Raw genomic sequence first — 27,327 nt, forward strand, 5'->3', positions numbered from 1 at the left:
AGATCAATAACCAAGGTTATAATTTGGGACAGAAAAGGGTAACTTAATAACCATTCCTGAAGTGAATAAACAAATTAATAAAGTCTAAAGGCATTGAAAAGCCAACTCACATTTAATTCTATTATCCACAGCAAGGTTATGAATAAGAGATCAAATGTAACAAACAGACAGAAAGTCCTTCTGACATCTGATATGCCTTTCTTCTCTCTGCCTTCATATGACTCAATCCTTGCCATCAGATGCGTTGGGTTGATGGAGGGGACATCCCGCAAGGGAGGACAGGATTCCACGCTGCTACTGTGAGCATTTTCTGCATCACCTGGCACCCGATTCATCCTGGGTTTGCTTAGAGTGGTCTTCTTCCAGTTTCACCATCACTAGACAGCTGATCCATATAGGAAGAACGTCTAAACAAACAAACAAAACCAAAACACATTAGTCACCAAAATCCCAGAATTCCAGTAGGTAATTTCATCTTATCATCTAAGTTCTCTTTTTGACTGACAACTAAGATAATTTGGCAAGTACGCTCCAAAAATTGTTTCTAAAATATATCTAGGCTATTAATCTCTCAAAGGATTTGTGAAACAAGAGAATTAATGTTCAATTAGACTGGTGGGAATAAGGAAACACTGTCTAGATTTAGAAGGCTCCATTCTCCGTGTTGTTAAGAGTGAGATCATTAAATGGGAATCAATAATAAGCATGACACTGTACATCTTTAAGGTTTGCAATTCTGCTTTAAATGCTATCAATAGGAAGCCAACTTAAAGGAAGTTTCACATACAATTTCTCAGAAATGGCAGTGTTAGCTACAAGCACATCCAGACTTCACCCAATCAAAAGATTAAATGTGCATTAAAAACCCTAAATAGTGTCGTAATCATCCTATAAAGCAAATAATTGCTCTATAGATAAGTTCAGCTGCTATGACAACTTACATTGCCAGACAGGGTCTCTCTGAAAAAACTGTATGCTACCCAGTGGTTAAATCCTAAATCTCTTTTGATGATAAAACTTAAAAAAAAGTAAAATTTCTTATAAAACTGCAGCAGTTTGATGCACAATTCACTACATTACTCCATGAGAACCTTTTTTCCAATTAAAGCTTCTAGAAAGAGTTGACTAAGAGTGTCACAGAAGTGTCAAGGAAATGCACTCTAATTTTATGCAAAATACTAACAAGATGAAGCTATACAACCTGCAATACAAATCACATCATCCAAGCTTCTCTAATGCTGGGGCAATAACTTTTTGAGATACAAGAACAAAACTTGGTCTCTTTCCTGTGTGGGCTGTCTTTCAACAAACCACAGAACAGCAAGAGAAACCCTTCCCACTCTTCTTATTTCAACAGTGTTTCAACTCCCAAGTCTGCAAAATCACAGCCAGCCCAAGCACAACAGGGGATCTGTAACATACTGTCCTGGTTTTGTTAAAAACAAGACAAGTTTCTCTTTTAATGAATTTTCCTTTCAGCTAAAGTCTTCTTAGTAACTGTACTTTTCTGAAAGCTAGATACATGTTTTGGTAGACATAGCAATGGAATGCAAGGTCGCTGATAAGGATGCCGGGACTTTCAAGATCAAGATTGGTTTTGTATATTTTGTAACATTTTCTCTATTTTATTAGTAGTATTAGTAAAACATTTTTGATTTTTCCAACTCTCTCTCTCTTTGTTCCTTTTTTGCCTTCCAATCACCTGTACTTAGTGGGAAAGGGAGGGTGAGGTGAAAGGGGGAGGAGGGGGGGAGAGTAACAAAACATCTGCCACGGTTTATTGTCACCCTGCAATCAAACCTTGACACATACTGCCAGGCAAGCACGAGGGTACGACGACACAGGGGAAAAGGAAAGCTGGGGCCAGGAGCAAAGGGCAGGCCAGCTGGGGATGGCCAATGTCTAGGTCAAGTCACACATGCAGCCTTCAGGTAGCTCAAAGTCCACTTTTCTTGGGCAACGTCATGAGAACAGTAACAGACCCACACTGAAACAGAAACCACCTTGCCAGCTGAGTCTCTGCCTGCAGGGAACAGGCAATCCAAGGCAAACCACGCCGGTATCAATCACTATCTCATTGTGGCATCTGGCTGTGGGCCAAACCAAGCACAAGGCCAAGCACAAGCACAGGCAGGCTCCTGCCATCCTGCTCCTGTCTGGCAATCAACCCCAGGATGCTCCTGCCCATGGCTTTCCAAAGCCAACCCAAGGTATATGTGTTACAGTTCTCTATCATAAGCCATGGGACTAGGAGAGTCATCAGGCCTTTTGTTGGGCCTAATCTCCCTTAGAGAGGTGCTAGCAGAGTCCACATGGCCAGATGTCCTGGTTTTGTTAAAAACAAGTTTCTCTTTAAGTGAATTTGCCTGTCAGCTAAAGCTTTCATATTAGCTGCATTTTCCTGGAGAACCAGATACATGTTTTGGTAAATCTAGCAATGGAATGCGAAGTTATTGATAAGCATGGATGTACCTCTCACAAGAGGGGCAACAAGAAACAGGGGACCAAGAAACCGACCAACGAAGTATAACATCCCATTCACGTGAATACTTCATATAAAAGTGGGAGATCACGAGGATCTCGTCCTTTTCCTTATGGCCGACATTAGGAGAGGACCTTGCTAGTCGTCCCTGCGAACTGAGGCCTAGTGACAGACTCAATCCAGCTCCGGTTGGCTGCAGAGCCCAATCCAGGACTCTGGGTGCTGCCTCTGCGGTTGCGGAGACTTTGAAGATTGGTTTTGTATATTTTGTATTATTTTCTCTATTCTTATTAGTAGTATTAGTAAAACATTTGTAAATTTTCCAACTCTCCTCTCTCTGTCCTTCTTTCCCTCCCAATCGCCTGTCCTTAGTGGGAAGGGGGGAGAGGGAGGAGCCGAAGGGGGAAGCGGGGGGGAGAGGAGGTCAACAATATATATGCCACAGTTTTATTGTCACCCCGCAATCAAAACCTCGACACCAGAGAAATTTAAAAGTGGAAATATGAAATAGTCAGTTCCATTATTAACTGCAATTAAAAAAAAAAACAGGAATGGTTCTTCTGCACTCGTTTGTGTTTCAAGACCTTTTCAAGCAGATTTATAACTGAGTATCTTCATTACTTGTTATTGTCACTCTCTTGTTCAGCGAACTTTGGGTAAGAGGTGTCGGGATTTGTGCAATGATTTTTCCCAGAAAGTACTAATCTCAGCTCTGTAACACATGCTCCCTCCCTTCCTCTGAGTCGTGCACAAATTAGAATTTATAAACACCATTAGACAAGTGGTCAAACTTTGAAGTTAAACAGAACTTGTATCACATTTCTACCTTAACAAACAAACAAATGTATAGTTACAGTACTGGAAGGACTCTAGGAAGCTTCACACTAGGAACATGAACAGAGACTTACTCCACATTAAGAATTCCAGTGAACCTGCTTCTCTCCAACTATTGTAGACTGATATACATTTTCAGTCAGAAACTGTTTTGCAATTACTTCTATAGCTTTATTTCAAAAACCAGCCACTAAACCTTATTCTACAAAACACATTTATCTGTTAGCTTTATAATATCCACCTTACCTAAAACACCTGTCTACTCAAAACAAAACATCATTTAACTATTCACTATCCAAAGACATGTTTCAGTACAGTACTCATTAAAGTTGAACAGAAACATGGTTATCTCATAACATTCTCTAAGAAAGACTACTCCATACCCCAAGATTCACGCTGCTTCATTGAAGAACAACATTTTGAAAATCGAGTAAAAGTCCTGAAGAACTGCCATTTATTCTATCCTCTCTTCCCCCACAAAGAAATAGTACTAACTACAATTAATTTAATCAGTACCATCAGACTCTCAGTTCTCTAGAACAGTTCAGTTCAGTTGGAAGCGACTAACAATGCTCATCTAGTCCAACTGCCTGACTGCTTCAGGGTTGCCTAGAAGTTAAAACATGGTACTAAGGGCATTGTCCAAATGCCTCTTAAACACTGATAGGCACGGGGCATCGACCACCTCTGCAGGAAGCCTGGATAGAAAAATACTTTAATTTTTAAGAGAACGGGGCAAGGTGAAAAAAAAAGGTGGGAAAAAAAAAACCCAAGGAAGGTAGCAGAGGATTGTCTTTGCCAGCCCCTTCTCAGCCTGTTTCTAGAGACGACATGGGGACTAAATAAAAATTTAAAGATTCCTAAACATCACCATTTATTTTCAGGCAATACAATCCCTTGAAAGACCTCATCACCCTGATAGAGCACCCATGATATTTGCTCACTCGGCACCCGATGACGCCATGGGGACCAGTGCTGGGCTTTTGGGTGTACCACGGAGAGAAGGAAGCTTTGGGTGGGCCTCCACCTTCTCCTTGGGAAGGAGGCTTTGGGTGGATTTGACCTTTCAAGCTCACTTCAAGGAAGCACCAAACATTTGCAACTCGCACTGAAGTGGATAGACTGAACACAAAATCATCTCTAGCCAGTGGAAATCAACAGTCAGCGCTTATGACTCTGTTCTTTCCTTTCCAAGAAAAGTGTTCTTAGTCAACTGAGCTGCTGAATTTGGACACTGAAAGCACCTAACTCCCCTCCATTTAATTTCCACCTTGTGCTAGGTCATGCTGCCAGAATGATATTGTCCTTGTTCTACCAGTCTCGCTCTTACAGATGTGGATGAAAAGGACAGATGGTCCCTGTGGGAAACATCAGGAGCAATAATCAGAAGGAGAACTCCAGAATGAAGCAAAGCAGGACATGTTCCCGTGCACCTTCTGGACTTGCAAAATGGGCAGTCGCAAAAACTAAGCCAGAGGAAGCAAAGCACTATTGCGCTTCATAAATTGGGGCTAATATTGTCTATATTAGAGTGGCGCTCGCATGATGTCAAACATATTAGTCGCTAATGAAATCTCCCTTTCTGGAAGTTTTTTTTTAAGAGCAAAGGGAAACGTTGGATATTTCGAGTCCTGTCCCAGACAGCCAAAAGCACCGGGCAGCTACCTTGCCTGAAACACGACTCTCAAAATGCTTCAGAGGAGGAAAACATGTGGCATGTGCTTGGTCAGGTGTCTCAAGTGCTACAATGAACTTTGGGCCACCTGAACCTGAGGGTGTGAGCAGAATCATTGCACTCGAGTGCTGTAAACAGCATTTGCTTTGCACTAAAAACTCTCACACTGAAGTGCCCTGTTGTGTAACAGGCACTCACAGCAAAACATTTGGAATGAGATATAAACCTCAGATCAGGCCATCAATGGCCACGGTTGAAAAGAAAAGCCAAGAAATTGTTAAAGAAAGCAAAAAGCCAAGTAACACCTGCACTTCCAAAAAATTTCCATCTACATTGGCCTAAAGAAATGACCTTTTTTTATTGATGTGGCAGTCAGGGCAATTATCGAGGAATTTGTTACTTCCAGTCTGGATTGTTGCTAGATACAGCACAGTATGGGAATGCAATTAGGACAACTAGAGCAAATTGTTTCAGGATGTGCTAGTTCAGCATTCACTTGCCTTGTGGGGCCCTTTGGATAACCCAAAGTGTGGTCTTAAAATGCACTGGCTACCTGTTTGTTTTCAGGTGTAACTCAAAACATAGGTTTTAGCTTAAAAATTCCATGTAGTCTGAAATCCTTGCTACTGACAGACTATTTTTTTCCTCAAGAATCTCTGGACAGGGGATACTCATGGCAAAGGAATTTGTCTCTAGCCTCATTCTGCCTGCTGATCCATCAGATCTGTGTTTGGACACATGCAAGGGCCTGCCCTGTCACACTTGAGCTTGCACTAAAATGTTCAGATTCTTTAACTGAACAGAAATAGCCTGGCAGGTTTCTGCAACCATTGCACCAGTTTTACAAATGGATTAATCCCAAAGTGCATGTTAGAAGACTGTTTTCTGCAGTTTCTTTCATAATTAAAATTAAGTTCCTTTGTATCTGGATGACATAATCAGCCATGTCATCATGCCGACATCCTCAGGTGGTTTCATGCAGGCATACAAAAAGCAAAATCTTCAGTCCTTCTTTGCAGCTATCTTAAAAAGCACATAGGGCCCCTTAAAGGGAGGCAGTTGCCTTTCAGTGTCAGATGGACACCTGGCCAGCCACCTCCTTACCTATCTCAGCATTACCAGCAACAACCTTCCTCTTAACTGAACACCTACAGAATTAATTTAAAAATCATCAGAGACCTTTGTTCACACTCCTGGAGAGTCAAGCATATCCCCACAGACAGCAGTGCCATGAAATCCACCACAATGACGCACCAGTGTTTTGTGTCTTGTAGTTTTTTCCATGTCTGGGGTGATTTGGTACTTTCTCCAAAGAAATTTCAAAATGGAAGATCAGTTCATGTCAGCTGTGGATATTATCATCCTCAGGAGGCAGATGGCCATCTTGAAAGTGATTGGACTGACACCACCAGATTCATGTTCAGAGCACACCCACACAGCCTGTCCATTGCTCAACCAGCTGGTAGAGGGCAGAATCTGCTGAACTTGACTGTGTGGAACTGGATTTTGGCAGGCTGCGCACTTAACACATCTCTGAGGCTCCATGCTTCATGACTTGAAGTAATCAAATGGATGAAACAATAATGTTCATGGCCAGATCTTTTGAATTTAGACTGCAGAAAACCACCTCTAGAGACATGCTCCCAGTCTGGTCCAAAAGATACATACATAGGGTACATCACATTCTGGATTTCATGGCATCCATGAGCCAGGAAAAGCTCCATCTCACGGTATAGTTTTACAGTCCCTATACTGCCTTCTAGCTGAAGCTCTGACACAAGAGAAATCCCCTACATCAAGAAACCCTGTGTGAAGATCTACAGCCTAGAAATAGGGAACACAACGTCAGGCAGAGCATCATCAGTTTCTGGCACTGGTTGAACACATCGGAGTAGAAAAATGCTCCTGGAGGCACAAGTAGGTCACAGCATGACGGTGAGCCACGAATGTCATATAGGCAAACGCATTCTGGTGTGTCAGGCAAGGCACTGCCATAGGAAAGGCAAGCCTTGTGCAAAGCCCTGGTCAGAACTTCCCTAGACCACTAGGGACATTTCTCATTCCTGGGGGTCAGGAATGATAACACCCATCTGGAACGAAAGCAAACCAAGACTAATTAGGTGGATAGGAACATGAAGGGCCTACAGAAGAAGACAACAACAAGACACAGCAGGGCAAAGGCTGACAGGGCTGTCATGACATTCACAGAAGATAGCAAGGATGAAGATCAAAGCAGGAAAAGAGTGGTCCTGGTCCTCCTCGCTGTAGGGCCTCATAGACATGAGCTCTGGATCAGAGAGAGAATAGCTACCAGGGGAGGACACAGCAGGTACAGAGCTAGATTCTGCTGTGGACCTAGGGAAAAAGAACAGCAAGAGGTTTGTCCTGGGTAGCTGAGAGGCAAATGAGGGGACAGGAACACCCAGCAGCAGTGCCCATTGCATGGCCACCAAGAGCAGGGACAGCTCCTTGCGCCTTCAGGGCATAGAAAATGCCTTAGGGAAAGCATCCCAAAGGCTTCCTCCCAAGGGTGCTGGGCGGAGGATGGGGGGCGGGCGAGGCTGCACACGTGTGGCTCTGTCACCCCCACATCACAATACAAGCACCTGGCAACGCTGAAGGTCACAATGCCCCCGGGCACTATAAAAGGGAGCAGCCTCCCGTGCCCACCGCCAGAGCTGGTGTGTCAGGGAAGGCACTACCATAGGAAAGGCAAGCCCCTGTGCAAAGCCCTGGTCAGCACTCACCTGGACCACTAGGGACATTGCTCCTTCCTCAGGTTCAGGAAAGATATAATCCATCCAGGATGAAAGCAAATCAAGACTAAGTAGTTGGTTAGGAACACGGAGGGCCTACAGAAGAAGACAACGGCTAGAAGAAGCAAGACAAAGCCTGAGAGGGCTGCCATGACTTTCAAGGAAGATAGCAAGGATGAAGGCCAAAGGAGGAAAAGAGCTATCAAGTGCAAGCAAAGATAGGGTCAACAGCACAAAACCAGTCAAGACTTCTCCCCAAGCAGACAACCTCACCGTAAATGACAGCGCAGCAGCACGTGTCACTTGCTGCATTGGGAAGGAACAGCACAGGGACTGACAGGGCCACCTTCCAAACCTATCTGATTGACGGATGGAAAGTCTTTTCAGCTGGATAGCAGTGGCAAGACCGAGGGCATGATGCCTTCTTGAAGAGCACTGAAGAACTCGCCATCTTCATCCCACGCGCAGACAGGCTCAGGAGCCGTAAGAAATAGGATACAGAGCAGTTGCAAGGGGTTGCAGTGCTTTGGAGCACTCACTGGTGTCCTGACAGGCACAGGAAGGATTCTTGACCCCAAGCTCTATCAGCTCAGAGGCATTTGGGCACTCTCAGAAGTCTGAGAGATGGCTCCAGGTGGAGGGAGGACAGGACAGGGCTTGGGCAGGTCCTGGGAGGCGTGAGCAGCCTGTGGGACAAGGAGCCAGGTCTGGCTCACATGCTCAGGGAACAGCCGATCGCCAGCACTGGGGTCAGGAAGGAATTTTTTCCCCCGGGGCAGATTGGCACTGGTCCCCAGGGGTTTTTTGCCTTCCTCTGCAGCATTGAGCATGACCACTTTGCAGAGCTCCTCTGGGCCCTTTTGGCTCGGATCCTGCCTGCTGCTCAAGCACCAGGAAGATGGCCTCTCGTGCCCTGCAGCTGGGGGGAGGAAGGCTTTTTTTTCCCCCAACGTGGGACACCAAGTGTCTCCGGGGGTTTTTTTGCCTTCCTTTGCAGCACTGAGCATGGCCCACTTGCCACGGCTTCTTTGGGCCATTGTGGCTGGGTGCCTGCTGCTCCACGAGGTGGCCCTAAACTTAGCTAGAGCAGCCTACCTAAACCAGAATAGAACAATTCACTTAAACCAATCTTCAACTGGAAACAACCAACCTTAAAGAACCTAAACCAATCTGCCTTAAAAAACTTCAAACAATCAGCCACAAACAACCTAAAAAGAACCTTCAACAACCTACAACAAATTACCTAAACCAACCTAAATCAAACAAAATAAACCAACCTAAACACCCTAAAACAAACCTACCTAAAACAAATGACCTAAACAATCCTACCTAAAATGACCTAAACCAGCGTTCTTCAACCAACCTTCAGCAACCTCAACCCAAGCAAGCAAAAGTAATCTAAACCAAACCACCTTAAACAACCTAAAACAACTCTTCAATGATTTACAACAAATTACCTAAACCAACCAAAATAAACCAACCCAAACACTTTAAAACAAACCTACCTAAAACAAATGACCTAAACAATCCTACCTAAAACTACATAAACCAGCCTTCTTCAACCAACCTTTGGCAACCTAAATCCAAACAAACGAAATACATCTAAACCAACCCATCCTAAACAACCTAAGCCAGCCCTTAAAAAAAACTCAAACTACTTAAAACCCAGCTAATAAAGTATAAAACCACCTGAAACTACCAAGCTAAACTAACGACCTAGACTAACCAACTTAAACCAACCTCAGAAATATGAAACCAAACAACAGAAACAACCTGAACAAAACCACCTAAAGCAAATGACCTAAACCAAAATAGAACCACCAAAACCAACCTAAAACAACCAAGCTAAATCAACAACACTCCAACAAACAAGCTAAAACACTTGAAAAAAACTACATGACCAAAACCCAACCAACAAACACCCTACCCCACGCAGTGCCTCACTTGGATGTGCCTGCAGTCTTGAAAGCTTGACTACTCCAACCAGGTGCTCCTACAAATGCACCCTGAGCTTCTTTGCAGCTTCTAGAAGGGGAACACAGCTACCGTATACCCTTGACCCACGAATGGTACCCCTCCCACAGGGAAGGTCATCCTCTTGGAGTGATCGTCTGGCTTTGGGAAGGACACACATGGAGCAGGGAGGGAGGAAGGGGACACCTGCCTAGCCAGCCACATCAGTCCAATCAACCCTGGCCATCAACGGCGTGACAGAGGTCGCAGCCAGATTGCTCTCACATCCAAAACAACCAACTACAACCTAAAACCAACAAAACCACCAAAACCAAACGACTTACACGATCTCAACCGACCATCCTAAACAATCCAGCCTAAACCAACCAGCCAACCTGCAACCATCAACCTACCTACAAACAAACTAACAAGCAAACAAAATTCAATAACTGAATAAAACTAAATAAAAGAAACAAAATCCTGATCCCACTTTTCTTCTTTGTGTTTTGTGCCCTTGAAAGTGGTTTTGGAGCTAAAACCCCTCTGGCATTGCAGGGATATAGTAGTCTCATCGTTATTCAGTTCTTGGTGAGCAAATAGAATAGGAAAGTTCTGCTCTGCTATGCCTGGAGTTCTGCATGACGAGCTCTGACCCAGCCCTGAGGGCTCCCTCCATCCAGGAGAGCCGCTCTCTGCAGGACAGGGCCCAGGCCCAGCCTGGGACAGGGGCAGAGATGACACGGGCACACACACCTACAACACGGCTCAGACAGGGACTCAAGGCCTCAGGCTGAGCTGAGACACGTTCCCTGGCAGGAGACTGTGGCAGTGGGTGGGGGTCCCAGGGGAAGCCGGTCCCAGCCACTGAGGCCTGGAAGCGTGGACCCAGTACCCTGGCAGAAGTAGACTGGTGCTGCTTATGTGCTCCTCTGTAGACATGGATGGTTCTCAATTTTGAAGACTGGGCATTGAGGTAGATGGACCTTCTCTCTGATGGAGTTCTGTTGTTCTCAGTCTCTTTTGATTTAGTATGTGTTTCCACAGGAAACTGATCAGGCATTTCTAAAAATGAGTACAAGGAGAAAAAAAAAAAAATAAATCCACAGGTAATGAACAGGTATTGCTCACCTCAAAAACATTTGCTAACATCTAGTTGGGGCGCACATCCTGCTTCAGACCAAGGTTTGGATCTTTCAGCTTGGCCAGTACCAGAGTTGTGGAGATTTGCTATCCTGTGTAAACCCAGCAGCTGAACTCGATGAACACAGAAGACTTCCAAAAACTACACTTGCTTTTTGCAAATTAATTCAGACAGTCCAATTATCTCAAGATGGTCCACAGCTCTCACCCCATCAGAAGTTATGTGCCCCTTTCCCATAAAGTTATAAGAGCCCATGCTGAGGCTGGGACCTGGTTATGGGTATTTGATGCCTTCTGCTAGTGCAGAGGATAGTTCAGCAGGAAGGTACCTACAACAATCATCTAGTCCAAATGCCTGTCCACTTCAAGGCTGATCAAAAGTTAAAGCATGGTATTAAGTGTATTGTCTAAACACTCTCCAGGAAGCCTGTTCCAAGGTTTGACCACCCTCTCAGGAAATATTTCCTCATGTCAAGTCTGAACCTCCCCAACGAATGCAGCTTGGAGCCATTCCCACACGTCCTGGGACTGGGCACCAAGGAGAAGACATCAGCACCTCCCTCTCCATGTCCCTTCCTCAGAAGTAGTAGAGAACAATGAGGTCGCCCCTCAGCCTCCTTCTCTCCAAAGTAGACAAATCCCATGTCCTCAGCTGCTCCTCAGAGGACACATGCCTTCCAGCCCCCTCCAGCTTTAGTGCTGTCCTCTGGATGAATTCAAGGACCTTAATATCCTTCTTAAATTGTGGAGCCCAGAACTGCACACAACACTCAAGGGGCGGGCCACACCAATGTTAAATACAGCAGGATAATCACCTCTTTTGACGGGCTGGTTATGATGTGATCAGTGCACCCCAGGATGGGGTTTGCCCTCTTGGCTGCCAGGGCACACTTTGCTGACTCCTCCTGAGCCTCCTGGCAAACAGCACCCCTGGACCTCTTTTTACAGGGCTGTTCTCCAGCCACCCCTCTCCTCATTTAGACTTCTGTCTGACGTTACTCCATCCCAGCTGCAGAATCAGGCATTTGTTTTTATTATATGTTTTGCATTGATGATTTTCCAGTGCTTCAATCTATTCAGATCCATTTGCAAGGCCTCTTGTCCCTCAAGAGATTCAGCAGCAATTCCCAGTTTGGTATCATCAGCAAACTTGCCAATGGTGCCTTCAGCTCTTCATTCAAATCTGTGACAATCATATTGAGCAGTCCTGGCCCTAGAACTGAGTCCTGACAAACACCCCTGGTACTCGGCCACCAGCCAGACATAGCCTCATTCACTACAACCCTTTCAGCCCTGCCCTTCAGCCAGTTCTTCATCCAGTGCACCATGTATCTGCTCACTTCACAGCTGGATGACTTGTCCAGAAGGATGCTGTGAGGGACAGTATCAAAAACCTTACTAAAACCCAGAAAAACGCCATCCACTGCCTTCCCTTCAAGCAGGTGAAATGACAGAATTTATAAGCTCTCTTCAATGTCAAAACATTTAAGAGGGAAATAAAAAGTCTGAGATTAGTATCCACATTATTGTAGTTGTGATATACTTTCCCCTCACTCCTCCTGACTTCAAGAGAATATTTTACCTTTTTTTCTTTTCTTCATAACTGCATACATTCACTTTCATTCAACTTCTACCACTAAAATACTTAGCTAATTAAGTTTTCTATACTGATCTATTTAAAGTCATAAACAACAGTTTTGTTTGTTTGTTTGTTTCCTGGAAAGAAGCAAAGTTGGTATCTATTTAATTTAAAATCAATGTGTGTTTTGATTTCTTCTTTTTAACACTTGTTATAGCCATGACTAAGGTTTCCAAACAGAACTAAATTCCAAAACTTGTCCTAGTGAACTAAAGATTTTACTCTCATTATTATTACTAAGTAGTTTAAGAAGTGAAAAGTAAAGGAGTTAATTAAAATTAGCAAGCTTAGGACTATACTCCTTCTCTGCCCTTAAAGTCTATCAAGGCGTTTAATAATACATGCTGAGAGTTAGCTCATAATTTTCAGGTTACATTTACAATTAACACCATTATTTTTACTCATACTGTGAGCAGCAGACGGCATGCACTGCTCACATCAGTTTTACATATATCTTAGAGATGCAGGATCAGAACGGCTCTTCTCTTTCCTATCATTATACTATCACTATTCTTCCATTGTATTGTCCTTATTTTAAATTATTTTCATGTTAATATGTTAATGTCTCACTCATGAGCACCAGCACAATTTATGTTGCTTTTTTCTTTCCAAGGTAAAAAACCACACATCAGAACTTTAATGAGAAAGAATAACAGAAGTGATTTAAAAAAAAAAAAAGAGGCTTACTCAAAGGGCTATCTACAGCTCAGCAAAATTGAAAGCGAGTGTCACAGGGAGGCAATTCTAGGATACAGCAACCCTGTTTTAGTTTAAAATATCAGAGAAACCATATTTGCATAAAATAACTACAGGCACACAAACAAACATTCTGTCACACTTGTTGAAACCTATTGAAAACCTAGAATACTTTTTATGTATGTTTCTGACAACACTAAGTAATTCCCAAGAATTCCAATCATAAATAGCTTTTCTGTGAAGGCTAGAAAAATAATCTGAAAGTATTTCTTTCTTTTCAGTGAGTAAAATAGGATTACTTGGCCAATATAGTGGCCAGGATGCTAAAGTATTGTAAAACTACAAGGTTTTCAGTACTAGAAGTTCTTCCTGATGAGAGAGCTGACACTGGAACAGTATTCATCCCTAACAAAACAAAAAAACTAAAGCACTTATTTGCCCGAAAGGTTCCTCATATGGAGATAAATAAATCATGACAGTTTTTTACATCTCCATCCCCTTACCAAAAGATTTTCTGTTAAAAGGACTTGCATTACTGCTTACACTACCTGCTCATCTGTAGGAACACACTACATAGCCTAGCAACACCAAAATTCCTTACAAGACCAGAACTTAATACAGTAACTGGTATTATATCCCTGATGTTCAAATATTTAAGTTATACGTAAAGACAATTTCAGATCATTTTAACATACATTGTGTAGCATAAAAGACAATTATGTATAAGCATAACAGGCAACATAACACCTGCAGAAAAAGAGTCTTCAATTTAGCAAGCTCTGAATCAGCAACTTTTCAAGTGAGAAGGACCCTGGGCATTACCCCACCCCAGGCCCAGTGTGGGCAGTAGCTACCACACAGTGAATGGGCTGTCACCAATACTTCAGGATTTATTCTGTCAGCACAGTGAACTATGCTAGATGTGAGTTTACTGAACACATTATCTGGGAAGCAACAAAAGACCTTGGGGTCTGGGAACTAAGTGTCATACCCATTTGCTCTTCATCCATCACAAACTCCAACTTCATTCCTTATCTAGTCATAGACAGAGGTTGCTTGAGCCATCACTTTGGACAGAATACTCAACTGTAAAGACTGCTTTGGTAATCCATATATACACTGAGAATATCTGGTATGAACCTGTATTAACCTGCAGAAGTATTAGCGAAATTTCCTCAGTGTGTTTTCTGACAGTGCCAGTATAAACCTAGACTAAGAGCCAACACAGACACATTCAAATTCTATGAAGATGAGGTAATGCTGACTATAAATTCAGGGGGGCAAAACAATCCCTAGAGCTGGAGACTGCCTGCAAAGTTTATCCAGACACATTTTTTATACTGTTCTCTACTATAAATGAACCAGAAACATTCTGTTGACACTCTCTCCCTCTTCTGTTTATATAATTGAAAGAACTGACTTTCATTAAATCCACTTGTATAGTAGTGAACACATTACTAGTGACCTCCTGATAGTCACTGCTCACTTTCCTGAAGGGCACTTAAATCCTTTCCAAGCTGCACTCATTCTGTCTCTAGCTATAACACATCATTGTCTCAGAAGAATTTTAAGGTTTCAGTTCCTTTAAAATACTTTTCAGTCCAAAGTAATGTGCTGTTTGAAACAAATGTCCCTTTGTAAACATGAGAGAACATAAAAAAAAAATAAATAAACAGCATACATTTGAAGAAATACACCACCTTAATTCCAAACTTGATTCAGTTACTTGATATTATAGCCTGACCTTGAAAGTACAGAATTTGGTAAATGGAAATATGTCCAGATGCACTTCTGTCTTGCAAATGTGTGTTTTAGCTAAACAAGAACCTATATTATAAAGCCCTTAGATTTCACTATCACAAAACAGTTGTCCAGAGACTGGTCAACAACTGTCTACTAACTCCTGCACATGGACACAAAGAGCATAACCAGAATAAAAAGACAAATTCATAGAAAACCTGGCCAACATGAAGCAGGCATAGTTACAGAAAAACGCGAGAATGAAAACTCAGTGATTTGTGTAGCCACAGAATCACAGAAATGTTGGCTGAAAGGAGCCTTTGGAGGTCATCTAGTCCAAGCTCCTCCCAAAAGCAGGACCAGCACTGGACTTAACCAGTGCTGATGCTTGATCAGCTGAAGCTCTTGACAGTTGAGTCCTGAAAACCTTTTAGTGAAGAAACAGCTTCATAAAATCGTTTAGGTTGGAAAAGACCTTGAAGATCATCAAGTCCAACCGTTAACCTAGCACTGTCAAGTCCACCGAAACTATGTCCCTAAGCAGGATGTCTGTACCTCCAGGGATGATGACTCAGCCACTGCCCTAGCCAGCCTCTAACAGTGTCTCTAGGCGACATGTGCTGCACTAACTCCCACTGAGAGTTTTCCTATGGTTCAACCCAAGTCTCACAAGCTGCCCCTTGTTTTGCTGCCTGCTGCAGCTGAGTTGAGTTTGGCTTCATCTGTCACTGCGTTAATACTCAAGCTCAGCGGCACGTAGTGGTTAGCCAAAATTCAGGCATGAAAGGAAGCCATAAAAACCCAACCAAACAGAACAAAAACCCAACACCACCACATAAACAAACAAACACAGGCAAAACAAACAAACAAACACAAAACAAAACAAAAAAAAAAGGAAAAAAACAAAACCCCACAACAAACCACACCACACAGACTTGCCAAAGAAAAAAAACAACCTGCTATCTTTTTAAGGCAAAGATTTGTTGGGAGATCTTACTGGCAATAACTCTAATAACCAACAATACTCAGAGGTTTACAGGACTACCTGAAGACACCTACCTGACATATAGTAGTAGTCTTCAGAGTCATGAGAAGTTGCCTAATGAGTGATATATCATGTAGTTCATAACCCTGTTTATTCCATAACATATTAGATCAGAGGCACAGCACCTGAATCCTGCATTAGATGAAACAAAAAAAAAATTGATGCTGTACTTATTCAAATTGATCCAACTTATCTGTTTGCCTATTAATTACTTTACAGCACATTTTGGAATTTTAAGACTACCCTGCATCCTTTCTCTACAGATGTTGTTCTTCCAGTTAAAACACAGAGTCCACAAAAATACTTTGGTTTTATATCGCTGGTTCTAAAATAGGGAGGCAGAAATTTTTAAACTATATAAACAGGTACACTATGGTACTGGACAAGCAAATAGGTACACCATGGTACGGGACATATCTATTCAAAACTAAAATCTACTGAAAAAATATAGAACTACAAAATAACCAACTACAAGCTAAAAGAACAGCAGTTAACATTTGGAAAGGGGACTAAAATAGGAAAGATATGCCATTTTCATTGATATTTGACATTCTAGTTAACTTTCAGGTCACATTATATCATCAGAAGACCCAAACATAGAATGACCACTTATAGAATTAATATTAATTTGACTTAATTGCTTTTAAGCGGGTTGTGTCTCAGGAGCAGGCACAACTTAAAACTCTTAGCTGCACACTGCACCAAGAGGCCCAAGTTCTGAATAGTGAGATTAATTAGTATGAACCAATATGAAGTTCCCAAAAACCGCCTGGAGAAGCCTAACGCAAAAAAAAAAAAAATTGTACCATAGATAGTAATTCTGGTAACTGTTAAGTCCAAAGAAAGTTTTCCCTCAACCCAAGTCTGTCGTTTGTTGTTCCTGACTTGCACAGGATTGTATCTCCTTTACATTCAATTTGTCTTCCGTGGCTTCCTTCCTGTCCTCTTCAGCTTTATTCTCATGAAACTCCTGCAAAGTAGTAAAGCACACCTTCCTACTCTGTCTGTAGGATATGGCCTCCTCCAACATTCACACAGTTAAAGACACACCTTATCTTACACTCTGTCCTCTTGAGTTCCTAGATAGTTATTTGGGGGGGAGAGAGGGAAAGGCATTTAGATAGTGTTGTATTCAATGGACATGAGAGACTTTAATCAAAATAAGACTAAAAATTGAAACCCGTGCATGCTCACAAAATCCCCCAAACACAAGCACAAGATGCTGTATGTAACTTTCTGGCAACACTCTAGATTTTCAATTAAGCAACACAGCAGGAATTACAAGTTACAAATATGCGACATATTTAAAGACTGGGAAGACTTCCCGTCAGAGGGGCAGGGCTAGAGTTACCAGCATACAGGAGAGAACTCCTTGCAATAAGTTTTGCTTTCTCTGAGCATTCAGAACTAAGGTAGCTCTGCTTGACCCTGAAATAGCTGCTCTTACCTACCCCTCAGGCCAAAAGAACATTTCTCATCTAACACGCAAGATGAATACACAAAATATACTTGAGTACAGCTTATACATCATGCAAATTACTCTTACATTTATAATGCACATCTGGTTTCATGCCAATGAGCCCTGAAATAACTTATCGCCAAGATTTTTGAAAGATACGCCATGAAGCACATGGCTAGATGCCAGATAAGAGCAAAGCAAAAAGAGCCATTATCTTGCCTTGGTTACAAAGTAAGCAGAAACATGAGCATTTGTGCTTTTGCTAGCAAATTAATTTTGCCTACTTCCTATTATTTATTTCTCATGGGTTTTAAATCTTGGTTTCTACAAAGCGATTACACAACTTAATTCTAAAGTCATGCTGTTTAATTAAGCAAGAACTGCATTTGAAAGATATTTAGACAACTTCTTCCCCCTCAAAAACAGATTAAACCCACCACACCAGCTTTGTTTTGTTTTGTTTTTTGTGTGGGTTTTTGTTTTTTGTTTTGTTTTTTTAATTTCTTTGAGAAATATGTTTCTCCAATTTCCTATACTCTAATGGTGACCTAAGAAAACAGGGCAGTTGCACACATCCCATGTTCATACTGAACAATACTCTTCTCAGAACATTGGAAGGTGGTGCTGAAGCATGCATGGCACAATTTGCAAGCTAAAAAGAGAAAGAAAAAAAGGAAAACTTTTGCGTCAGTAGGACATTTGAGGAAACAGCAACGTCACCTTCTCCCATCCCAAGAGTGAGACTCACAGATTCACAAAGTCAAATCAAAGTGCCCTAACCTTGGACTAATTTTTCCCTGCAGCTGAAGAAGCTCTGCTACTAAGCAGTGTCCTGCAGAACGCAGTTGTCCTTTCACAATCACTTCACTTCTGGTTCTACAAGAGCTGAGAAAATGGCAGAGTAAACCACTTGCAAATTCGGTATCAGCATTGCCTTACTTTTCTCTCCATTGCCTCTTCCCCCTCTGGGTTCCTTTTTAACAGCAAATCCCAGACTTTTTACTTCTAAAATGAGCATGTATGATTTTGTACCTACATATGAGTGAACTCAAACCAGACACAGAGAACAGCACACGAAAGAACAGTTCTGCAGAGTTAAATCAAAATGACTTCAAAAATATACTCTATCCTGAATTCATGACACACTTGAAAACACATTTGCCAGAACTCAAAATGTGTGTTCAGCTTTTGTTTAATCAAGAGTGTGATCTTAAGTATGCAACTATATTCTAAGAAAAATACTAAAAACTAACACAGAAAAAAGATGCACCATAACACATTCTGAAGGTTTGCCTCAGATCTCAGCTGCACTCAAGATATTTAACCACGGCAAACTACAAAACTGAAGTGCGTGCATTTTACCAGTTACATCCTTAGAACATACAAAGTAGTATCTCAGTTACAGAACTGATGATATATCATCTCGTTTTAGACCAATACATTCCAATTGATACTATTCTGTTTTTTAATTAATTACCAGAACTATTTTCTTAAAAATAAACCACCTCTTTTTTGGTTTAGATGTTCTAGTCTGGTCTTGCCAAAGACCTGAAACTACGTCAGGATTTTAAGGTTAAATGCAATCAGTTCCCCATATTAACATATGTGTACAGTATTTTTGTATGTTTTACGTACATGTAGAGCCAGTAACATGCCATAGCCACATGCAATTAAAAAAAAAAAATGCTGTTAAGTCAAATAAACCTTTTAGGTGTCAAAAGCATATATATTTTGTCACGTCAGCATTTCTCTGAATACAAAATACAATTCCTTAAAGAGACCAAATATCTGGTTGCCCTGAACTTCAAGCATGAGACTGGTTTATTACACAGGATACTCATACACCTTTGTCTGTTTTCTCCAACTCAACAACAAACATATGCCCCAGGACTGTTAGTCAAGTACTACTTGGACAAGAAAAGCTCTTATTTTGCTGGCACAGAATTGCAGGACTCTTTCTGAAATATGTCAGTCATTTTATGTATTAGTGCGAAAGGCTCAGCATTCCATCACCCCCTCAAAAACTATTCAACAAAACAGTGCAAAAGTTTTCTCCCGGCAAACTAAAGCTTCAGAAATTCTTCAGAGCTCTTAAATACAGTATTTTAAGAAACTGATGTCCATTTTAGAATACAAGATAAACTTTCGTAAGATTTCTCATTCTTAACTCCTATTTTGTAGCTCTTGAATATCCCTCAAAACAAAAGTATCAGGGTTTACATATTACCTACATTTTTCTCTTTATAAGGCTTACAGTGTAATGTAAGGGAATGATTACCCAGTCCAAGCAGCAGCAAATTCTAGCAAAGAACTACATCTGAACCTTCAGCATAAAATATTTATTCTGACATACCTCCACATAATTCATCTATTTTTTTGCTGTCAGTGCTAGATAGAAATTAACTCCTGATGTCTTAAGTGATGCTGTTTCAGGCCTTCAGCTGATGACCTAGTAGCTGATCTTAACACGAAAAGTGTGATGCCATTACCAGATATTAATTTCATTCATTGCTAAGATTATTTTTTTTCAATCTTACTCCTAGCTGAATTTAACATACTGAGGCAGAGAGGTAATATACCAGCTGTCTTTTAACATGATCACTAAGGATTTCAAATTAAGAACAGATTTTTAGCAGACAGAGTTAAATTAGAGAACATTTAACAAGGAATACATCTGTGATCCTTTAAAATAACTCAGCTGAGTTACTGGATGCTGCTATCTAACCACACGAAATCAGAGTTTCTGTTGTCACAGGTATGATTTACCATTACATCACCAACGGCTTCTGCAAAAGCACTGATAATATTGTGCTTGCTGACTTAATTCATTGAATCAAATCCATTAACCCTGCTTATTAGAAATTAGGTTTAGCCCTGTAAAACATTTCAACAAATACACTTATTAAAACGTATTTTTAACTCGGATGGTCAGTTTAAAATAGTAAAGTCTCAGTACATTCTTTCACATGAATCAAGGCCTAAAACAACTGTGCTAAAGTCATGGCTAAACACTGGAGTATTTATGAAAATTAGAACACATCACATCAAGAAAACCACATTCTAGCCCCTGAATGCACCAAAAAGAATGCCTAATCCATCTGAACTAAGAGTTTACTAATTCACAAATTTCAGCATTGTTAAAAAGGTCAAATATTTCCTTTCTGACAAAACAAGTGTATAAAGAACAACATTCATCCTGAAAAAGTCTAACACACAAATAGCAGCAAATATTTGAAGTTAAGGATCTGTGTCATAACAAGAGGAACACTGGTGCATCTTACCAAAAGTATATGGCCCTTAACACTATCAACAAACAAACAAAAACCCGATTACTCTGCATCTGGCCTACTTAAAACTGCAAAGCTGATGAAAAACATCTACTGAAAAGAAAAAAACAAACGAACTATTGCCTTATAGATAGAAATGAGCCTTCTTGCAATGCTGGATTGACTAACAATCCCCCCAAACACTGAGATTTCCAGAGCAAAATCACAGCTCAACACAATCCTACATCACATTATAAAAGTCAGGATGAAAAATATGCATAATAAAATGGACTGGCAACACTATGCAGAAATACCATGATGGGCTTATACCTCTAAGCACAAAAACGTGATTTAAAAATAAAAACAAACAAAACACAACAACAACAAAACCTCTTTCTCCAAGTTTAGTATTTCTGGTGAATATTCTCCAAGTTAAAGTCAATCATTGTATCTACTTACACCTGACCACCACAAAATCAGAAGTGACTCAAAGTTAGCACTTCATCAATGAGTAACTTTAACTGTTAGTGCAGATCAAACTGCTGTTAAGCTTAACCAGTTCACTCTGCGGACACACCAGTGTAACCCTTGAGATACATGTAAAATATCACACCTCAGGAATGAATGACCCACTTCTCATTTGGATGCTAAAATCACACAGTGCCTCCCTTAAGTTGCTTAAATTCAGTCCAACGCTAAAATTAAACCTCACCATAACATTTTCCCTGATGGAAACCGGAGGTTTTGCATGCCCTGGTTTGTTCACGCCGTTATCAGCAGGACGAACAAGTCACTATACCTCCGTTAAGATGTATTTGCTGAACTGGGGTCTGAGACAGAAGGAAAAAGCAATTCCCACACCCCAGCCTTCAGGTCCGCCACCAGAAGGAGAGACATGAGGGAGGCGGGGGAGCGGGAGAGGCAGCACACGCAGCTCTGCCCCTCAGCATCCCCCAAAACCCCTCTTCCCGGACAGGGGACCCCCGCCCCTCCCGGCGTCCTTCCAGCACGTCACCTCCTTCTTCCTCCTCCTCCTCCTCTCTCCACCCCCACCAAGCGCCGTTTCTCGCCCTCCCGCATCGGCAGGACAGCGACTGCGGTACCGGGATGGGGGCACAAAGCCGTCCTAAGGGAGCGGGCCGCCCCTTCCCCTCCCCAGGGAAAGCGGGAGGGAGGGGAAAGGGGTGGCAGGGGGAGCGGGGCCGCGCGCTGCCCCCCCCGCCCGCGCGAGCCGCCCTCGCCCCTCTCCCCTCAGCTGCGGCCTCCTCGCCGGGGCGGCGGCTCCCGCTGGAGGTGCGGCCAGGCCGCCCGCCCGTCAGCAGCGCGCCTCGTATCCCTCTCGGCGCTTTCCCGCCCTTCGACCCTTCCCCTCGCTCCTCACCGAGGAGCGACACCGACGCTTACCCCAGGAGCACCGCTCCGGCCGAGGGCGAGGACCACACCGCGGCCAGGCACCGCCGCAGGCCCCCGGGACTGGCGGGGCGGGACCATACGCCGTAGGGGGCGGGGTCATGCGCCGTTAATGGGCGGGGCCTGTGCCAGGGGCGGGGTTTATCTCACTGCCCTCTCCGTGGCGCGGCGGCGCGGGATTTTGAACTTAATTAAAGGGAGAGGGATGTGCTGTAGTGCCACCGGGAGGGTCTCGGTACTGCCACGCTGCTGTCGCTGCCGCCTCGGGCTGCGCCACGCCACGCCACGCCACGCCACGCCACGCCCCGGCCTGGCCGCGGTGTGAGGGCTGAGCGGCCGAACAGCGCGGGGGGCTGAGGGTGGGAGGGTGCGGATGGATCATGACTGGCCATGTGCCTTGCTCGTGAGGCCTCGTCTCTTTACATGTGGGCAGCTCTCGAATTGCAATGAAACCTTCAAAAGGAGCAGTGAGGTTGGGTATCTGTCGTTGGCCTAAATTCTGCTTAAGCTCCTGTGTCTTGTCATAGTAGAGTCCTTATACAGAGATTAGTGCCAGAAAATTGGAGTGTGATTGGCATTGTTGTGAGACTATGACAGAAACTCAGCCAACCAGCCACTTAAGAAAACCATCTTGTTCTTTGAAGAAGTAGGGTCTGTGTCCTTATCAAAGCCCAAAGCTTGGCAAATGCTTGTATATATCATAAGGTTTGCCTGCAGTTCAGTGTTGAGGGCTAGATCCAAGATATGTCTCTTGTAACAAGAAATTAACAGCAATACTCTACTCTGCTGTACGTATCAAGATATACGGGGAAAAGAAGAGCAAAATAAAATTCATCACAGCTATTGCATTACAGCAGGGAAATGGAGGAAGAAGGCTTAAAGGAGGGGTCTAAGAAAACAGAGGGCATCTATCCAGCTAGTGGACACACACCCCACCCTGCCTGGTTCTGCAGGACCCCCGTGTGTCTTCAGGGAGGTGACGGCACAGCAGCTGCAGGACGGTGATGCTGACTACTGAGGTGTTTGACCTGCAGTCAGGACACAGGTGAAAAACAAGTACTCTAAGCACTTAATCTAATAAAACACATTCTGGTGAATAATATCTGAGATGAATCCCTTCACCCTTCCACAAACACAGAGCTTGCAATAAAATGCTCTGTCCACTACTGCATCTTGTTAATGGGAAGGAGAGGGGTTCCTTTAGCTGTGAGGAAAATCTTGCAAGATCTTTTTTTTTTTTTGCTAATAGTTTTTTCTTGATCAGTCAGTAAGCACACAATCACTTTATGGACTTTGAATGCTTTTTGCCTGTGTTTATTTTTATCATATTGTTTGTTTGTTCGCTTTTGGTTTTGCTTTAGTTTTTCAGAGTTACTGTACTAAAGACCACCTCAAGCATTCAGGCACATAGCTATATTTTGGATTTATTGTTACTTTTCACACAAATGCAAAGAGAAAGACTTTTGAATCTCAGTGGCAGCGTGTAGTTGAATTTCCTGTCCCCAAATAGTTTCGATACACATTGTTTAACACATTGCAAAACAAAAGCAGCTGCCCTTTGTCACTGCATACGCTGAAATAAATTTGTCTTGAAATAAAGTGTGGTTGATGTTTAGCTGAACAGATTAGGAGCATAATTTGTGAAAACACATGAGAAGCCACTGTTAATCAGGCCTGATGAGTGGTTATCAAACCACAAAAAAGCCCAGTGTTACATCTTGAAAATATAGCCAGGTTCAATAAATACAGGCTAGCTTTCAGCTAGCTAAAACCTATGCAGGCTGTGTGTAACCATTAATATTGCAAGTCAAGCAGAACCCTCAATATTCCTGCAGATTACTAATGGAATAAATTGGTATAAAACAATAAAGGCACATCATAGTCATAATCGTCTGAGACTCAGGTCTGGTAACCTTACATATTCACAGAACCAGGCAGCTGACTGGTTAATCATAAAACAGAGATCTGGCTGCAAGGAAAGAACTATGTAGAAGGTGATTAGTTTGTAGCTTCAGAATGGCTGTTCTGGTTTATAGTTACGATAGATATGGTATTAGAAGAATAGCAAAAACCTCTCAAATCTAAATTCCTGAAAATGTAGAAGTAATGTAAAGTAGCACTGAGATCAACAGAAAAAACATCTTCTTTAAACTATTAATATTAGCTAGTGCAACTTGTCTCTCACCTCAAGCTTCTTGTCCTGTTGACAGCTCTTCTAGACTGCTGGTGGGAACTGGGAGAGGTTAAGCTCTAGAGATGTGCAGAGCTAGGGAAAGGAGTGGTTGGCTTTAAGGAAAAGGCATGAGGCAACTATGGAAGGCAGGGTGAAAAGGGATCCTGGATCACATCTAGGAGAGAGGACAAATCTTTGTCTTAAGATAAAAAATTGGTGTCTAAGGACCTGTCAGATTAATGTTTGAGTCTGTTCCTCCTCCTAAATGGCCTATCTTCTCTCTTCTGCTAGACTGGTCAAAATACTACCCTACAGAATCTCACTGAGGAGAAAACAGCATTTGTTCTGCTTTTCCTGTTCTTCAGGGTGCGTGAAGGTGATCCTGATGGGTGAAAAACTGTTTAAGTTCCTGCTATAAGGAGTCAAAGATCATGTCTTGCATTATTCAGGGAAATTCAAGTAAGGTTTGTTGAAAAAACAATTAAAGTGCTTAGCACAATATTTTAAGGCTATGTTTTCAAATCTACTGAAATTCTGAGAAGCAAAATATCTTATTGTGTATCACACACAGTATCATTACTGAATGCCTTCATTTCAGATCATCTTAGTGAGCTAAATAACACCTTAATTTTGAGAGCTGATAATCAACCTCTGCTTTTGGATAACAATTTGAGAGATTCATGGATTTATATTTAGAAACCACTTGGGTAACTCTGGACAGATTAAATTATATAGAAATTATCTTTGAAAATCCTTATTTATGAACAAGTTTAATCAAGCAATCTTATGATTGCAATGCTGCCCAAAGAGAGGTCATTTAACAGTGCAGACTTGGAAAAAATGAGCTGAGCATGGGCTAATGGGCAGTTTTTTCCAGGCTGTGCAGAGATATTTTCCTAAACTTTAGTGGATCTGAATGTAGGGAAGGACAGACAACGTCAGATCATGTAAGAAAGGACTCTGCAGCTTCTTCAATAGCGTTTTATAAACGGAGGCATGTCTCTCTGTCCTGATGCTGATGTTTGAATGTGAGTGACTGAGTTTATTGTGCAGGTTAATGGAGTGCCTGCTCCTCCTTCCAAAGGAGGTAGGTCTTGGGCAACTTTCCGCTTCATTTTTTACCTTGGACTTTGTTCACGTGTGCTTATTACAGGGCACTGAGGAAAGAGTGCGGAATCTTCCAGAGCAAGAGGAATGGAGAGGGAAGCGTAGGGTCAGGACTCATAAGTTACAGCCTTCCTCATTTGGTTTTCTGCTGCTTCTACTTAAGTTCCTACTTTCAGCCTTTAGGTCTGCCCCCGCTGTAAAAAGTGTGTGGCAATAACATGCGCCTTGGCAGAGTAAGTAGCCAGCAACCAGGACAGTTTAATAATATTTATGTATGTTTTTTTCAACATGCTTATTCTCAGCTTTAAATTCTTTTTTTCTGGGGAGAAACCATTCGGGTTCAGTATTTATTTGAGGGCTGAAGGAATCCTAATTCTATATTCAGAAGTGTTACCACCGCTGGATCTAAATTTATTTCTAAAGATTATTCAGCCTTAAGCTGTGGCAAGAGTGAGGCAAGAGGGATACCAAATGAGGCAAATATGTCTGAGCTCTTCCTAATGCTGCTCTTTAGAGAGAGGTTGTGTCAGTCTGCGGCAACGGTGGAGAGGAGTTTGGGAAGGAGCAAGAGTCTTGCCACTTGGCTTTCCTGGGGAGCAGGTAGCGATATAGAGCTTCCTAGCCAGTGCTGGAACTGGAATATGGTTCATTTTTCAGTGTGATCCTTTATGTAGAGGACTTAGCAGGTCTAAAGACAGGGTGTCTCAGTTAAGACAAGACACTACTCTTTGCTGTCCACCCTGGCTTTGGGACATCACTTAATTTTCTCACAGCAAATAATGCTCTAGGGTGAAACCTGGGCACTGCAACAGTTATCTCTAATATGCCTCATTACATCAATTAGATGGATGCAAGATGAGCCACTTTCTGATCTAAAAGTGTCAAGTATCTCTTCCTGCTCTTTCATGCTGTGGTAAACAGCTAAAATGAGTTGGTTGGTTCATGCAACAGAACATAAACAAATAATCCTGTAAATAAACACAGAAGCTAAAGATAGACACTAAGATGGACCAAGTCATTATACCCCCAAATCTCCTTTGAAATCAAAGGAACTGATCTGCTTAAATACATTTAAGGATGTGATGAGACATTCTGGTTGTCAAACCTCAAGCTGCAAACCCATGACCAAAGACATCCCTGGCTAGCTGGGAGTTAACAACTCTGCTTCTCTGGTGAATAAGCTCTTAATGTCTACTTTTCCTTCAAGAAAAATGAAGTAGGTTACACTGGGGGTGATCAGATTGCCTCCCAAATAGATAATATGGGTAGGATGTGATTAAGTATTTCTGCAACAGATCAGGAAGAAAAATCCCTTTTGCATGAGAAATTATGAAGTGATTATAGAGTTAAGATTCTCATATAACTTGCCTATTACACTTCAATGTTAAAGCTGGTGTTAATGCTTTCTTCCATTATGTGGTTCAATTTAAGGGAACGAACCACTCAGAGCTGTAAGCTTACCTTGTGACAAGAAAATGACTAAGTGAATCCAAGACCCAAACTTCAACCATTTGTCAGGCATTGAAATAAAATACATTCTTTTTTAGATTTTTTTTTTTAGGATGACGTGATGGTACTAGTGGAAGCAGTAATTGCTGCTTAATAATCAGTGCAGTAGCTGAGCAGCTCTGCTCAAAATATTTCACAACAATACTGTATTAAAAGGTACCTTTTGCATGCCATGAAATTAGATACTTCCCACCTACACTTGTTTTCTCAAATGCTAAAAGCCCCCAAATTTCTAACATGTGCATGAATCAAACTTTATAACCCTGGGATCTAAAGGGAACCTTTTCCCTGGAAAAGAAACAGCCTCCAAATCCCACTCTCTCTGATGTCAACTGAAGCTTTATTTGGCTTAAACCTATAGCAGCTTGCTAGTCAAACCAGTGATGGAAATGTTCCTCTCTGAGCTCTTGCCATCATCAAAGCAAGACAAATTCTATCTTAAA

At 42.2% G+C, this 27,327-nt stretch overlaps 1 protein-coding gene across 9 annotated transcripts in view; it reads right to left on the reverse strand.

Annotated features, from left to right (window-relative positions):
• STARD3NL (STARD3 N-terminal like) overlaps positions 1-22,187 on the reverse strand; it is a 36,959-nt gene extending 14,772 nt beyond the window's left edge. For 4 of the 9 annotated variants that reach the window (XM_065831947.2, XM_065831946.2, XM_071804818.1 and 1 more), the window contains exons 1-2: positions 22,090-22,187; positions 111-407 (exon numbers count right to left, since the gene is read on the reverse strand). In XM_065831947.2, the coding sequence (XP_065688019.1) occupies positions 111-335 (225 nt within the window). In that variant the 5' untranslated portion in view covers positions 336-407; positions 22,090-22,187. Of the gene's footprint in view, positions 1-110; positions 408-10,453; positions 10,560-10,592; positions 10,763-15,974; positions 16,093-16,766; positions 16,897-22,089 lie in introns of those variants that run through there. The other 5 variants (XM_071804815.1, XM_065831944.2, XM_065831943.2 and 2 more) reach the window with 5 other exon arrangements.
• Positions 22,188-27,327: the final 5,140 nt, after the last annotated feature.

The sequence above is a fragment of the Patagioenas fasciata genome, chromosome 2 (assembly GCF_037038585.1).
Source record: "Patagioenas fasciata isolate bPatFas1 chromosome 2, bPatFas1.hap1, whole genome shotgun sequence".
In the NCBI taxonomy this organism is placed as follows: domain Eukaryota; kingdom Metazoa; phylum Chordata; class Aves; order Columbiformes; family Columbidae; genus Patagioenas; species Patagioenas fasciata.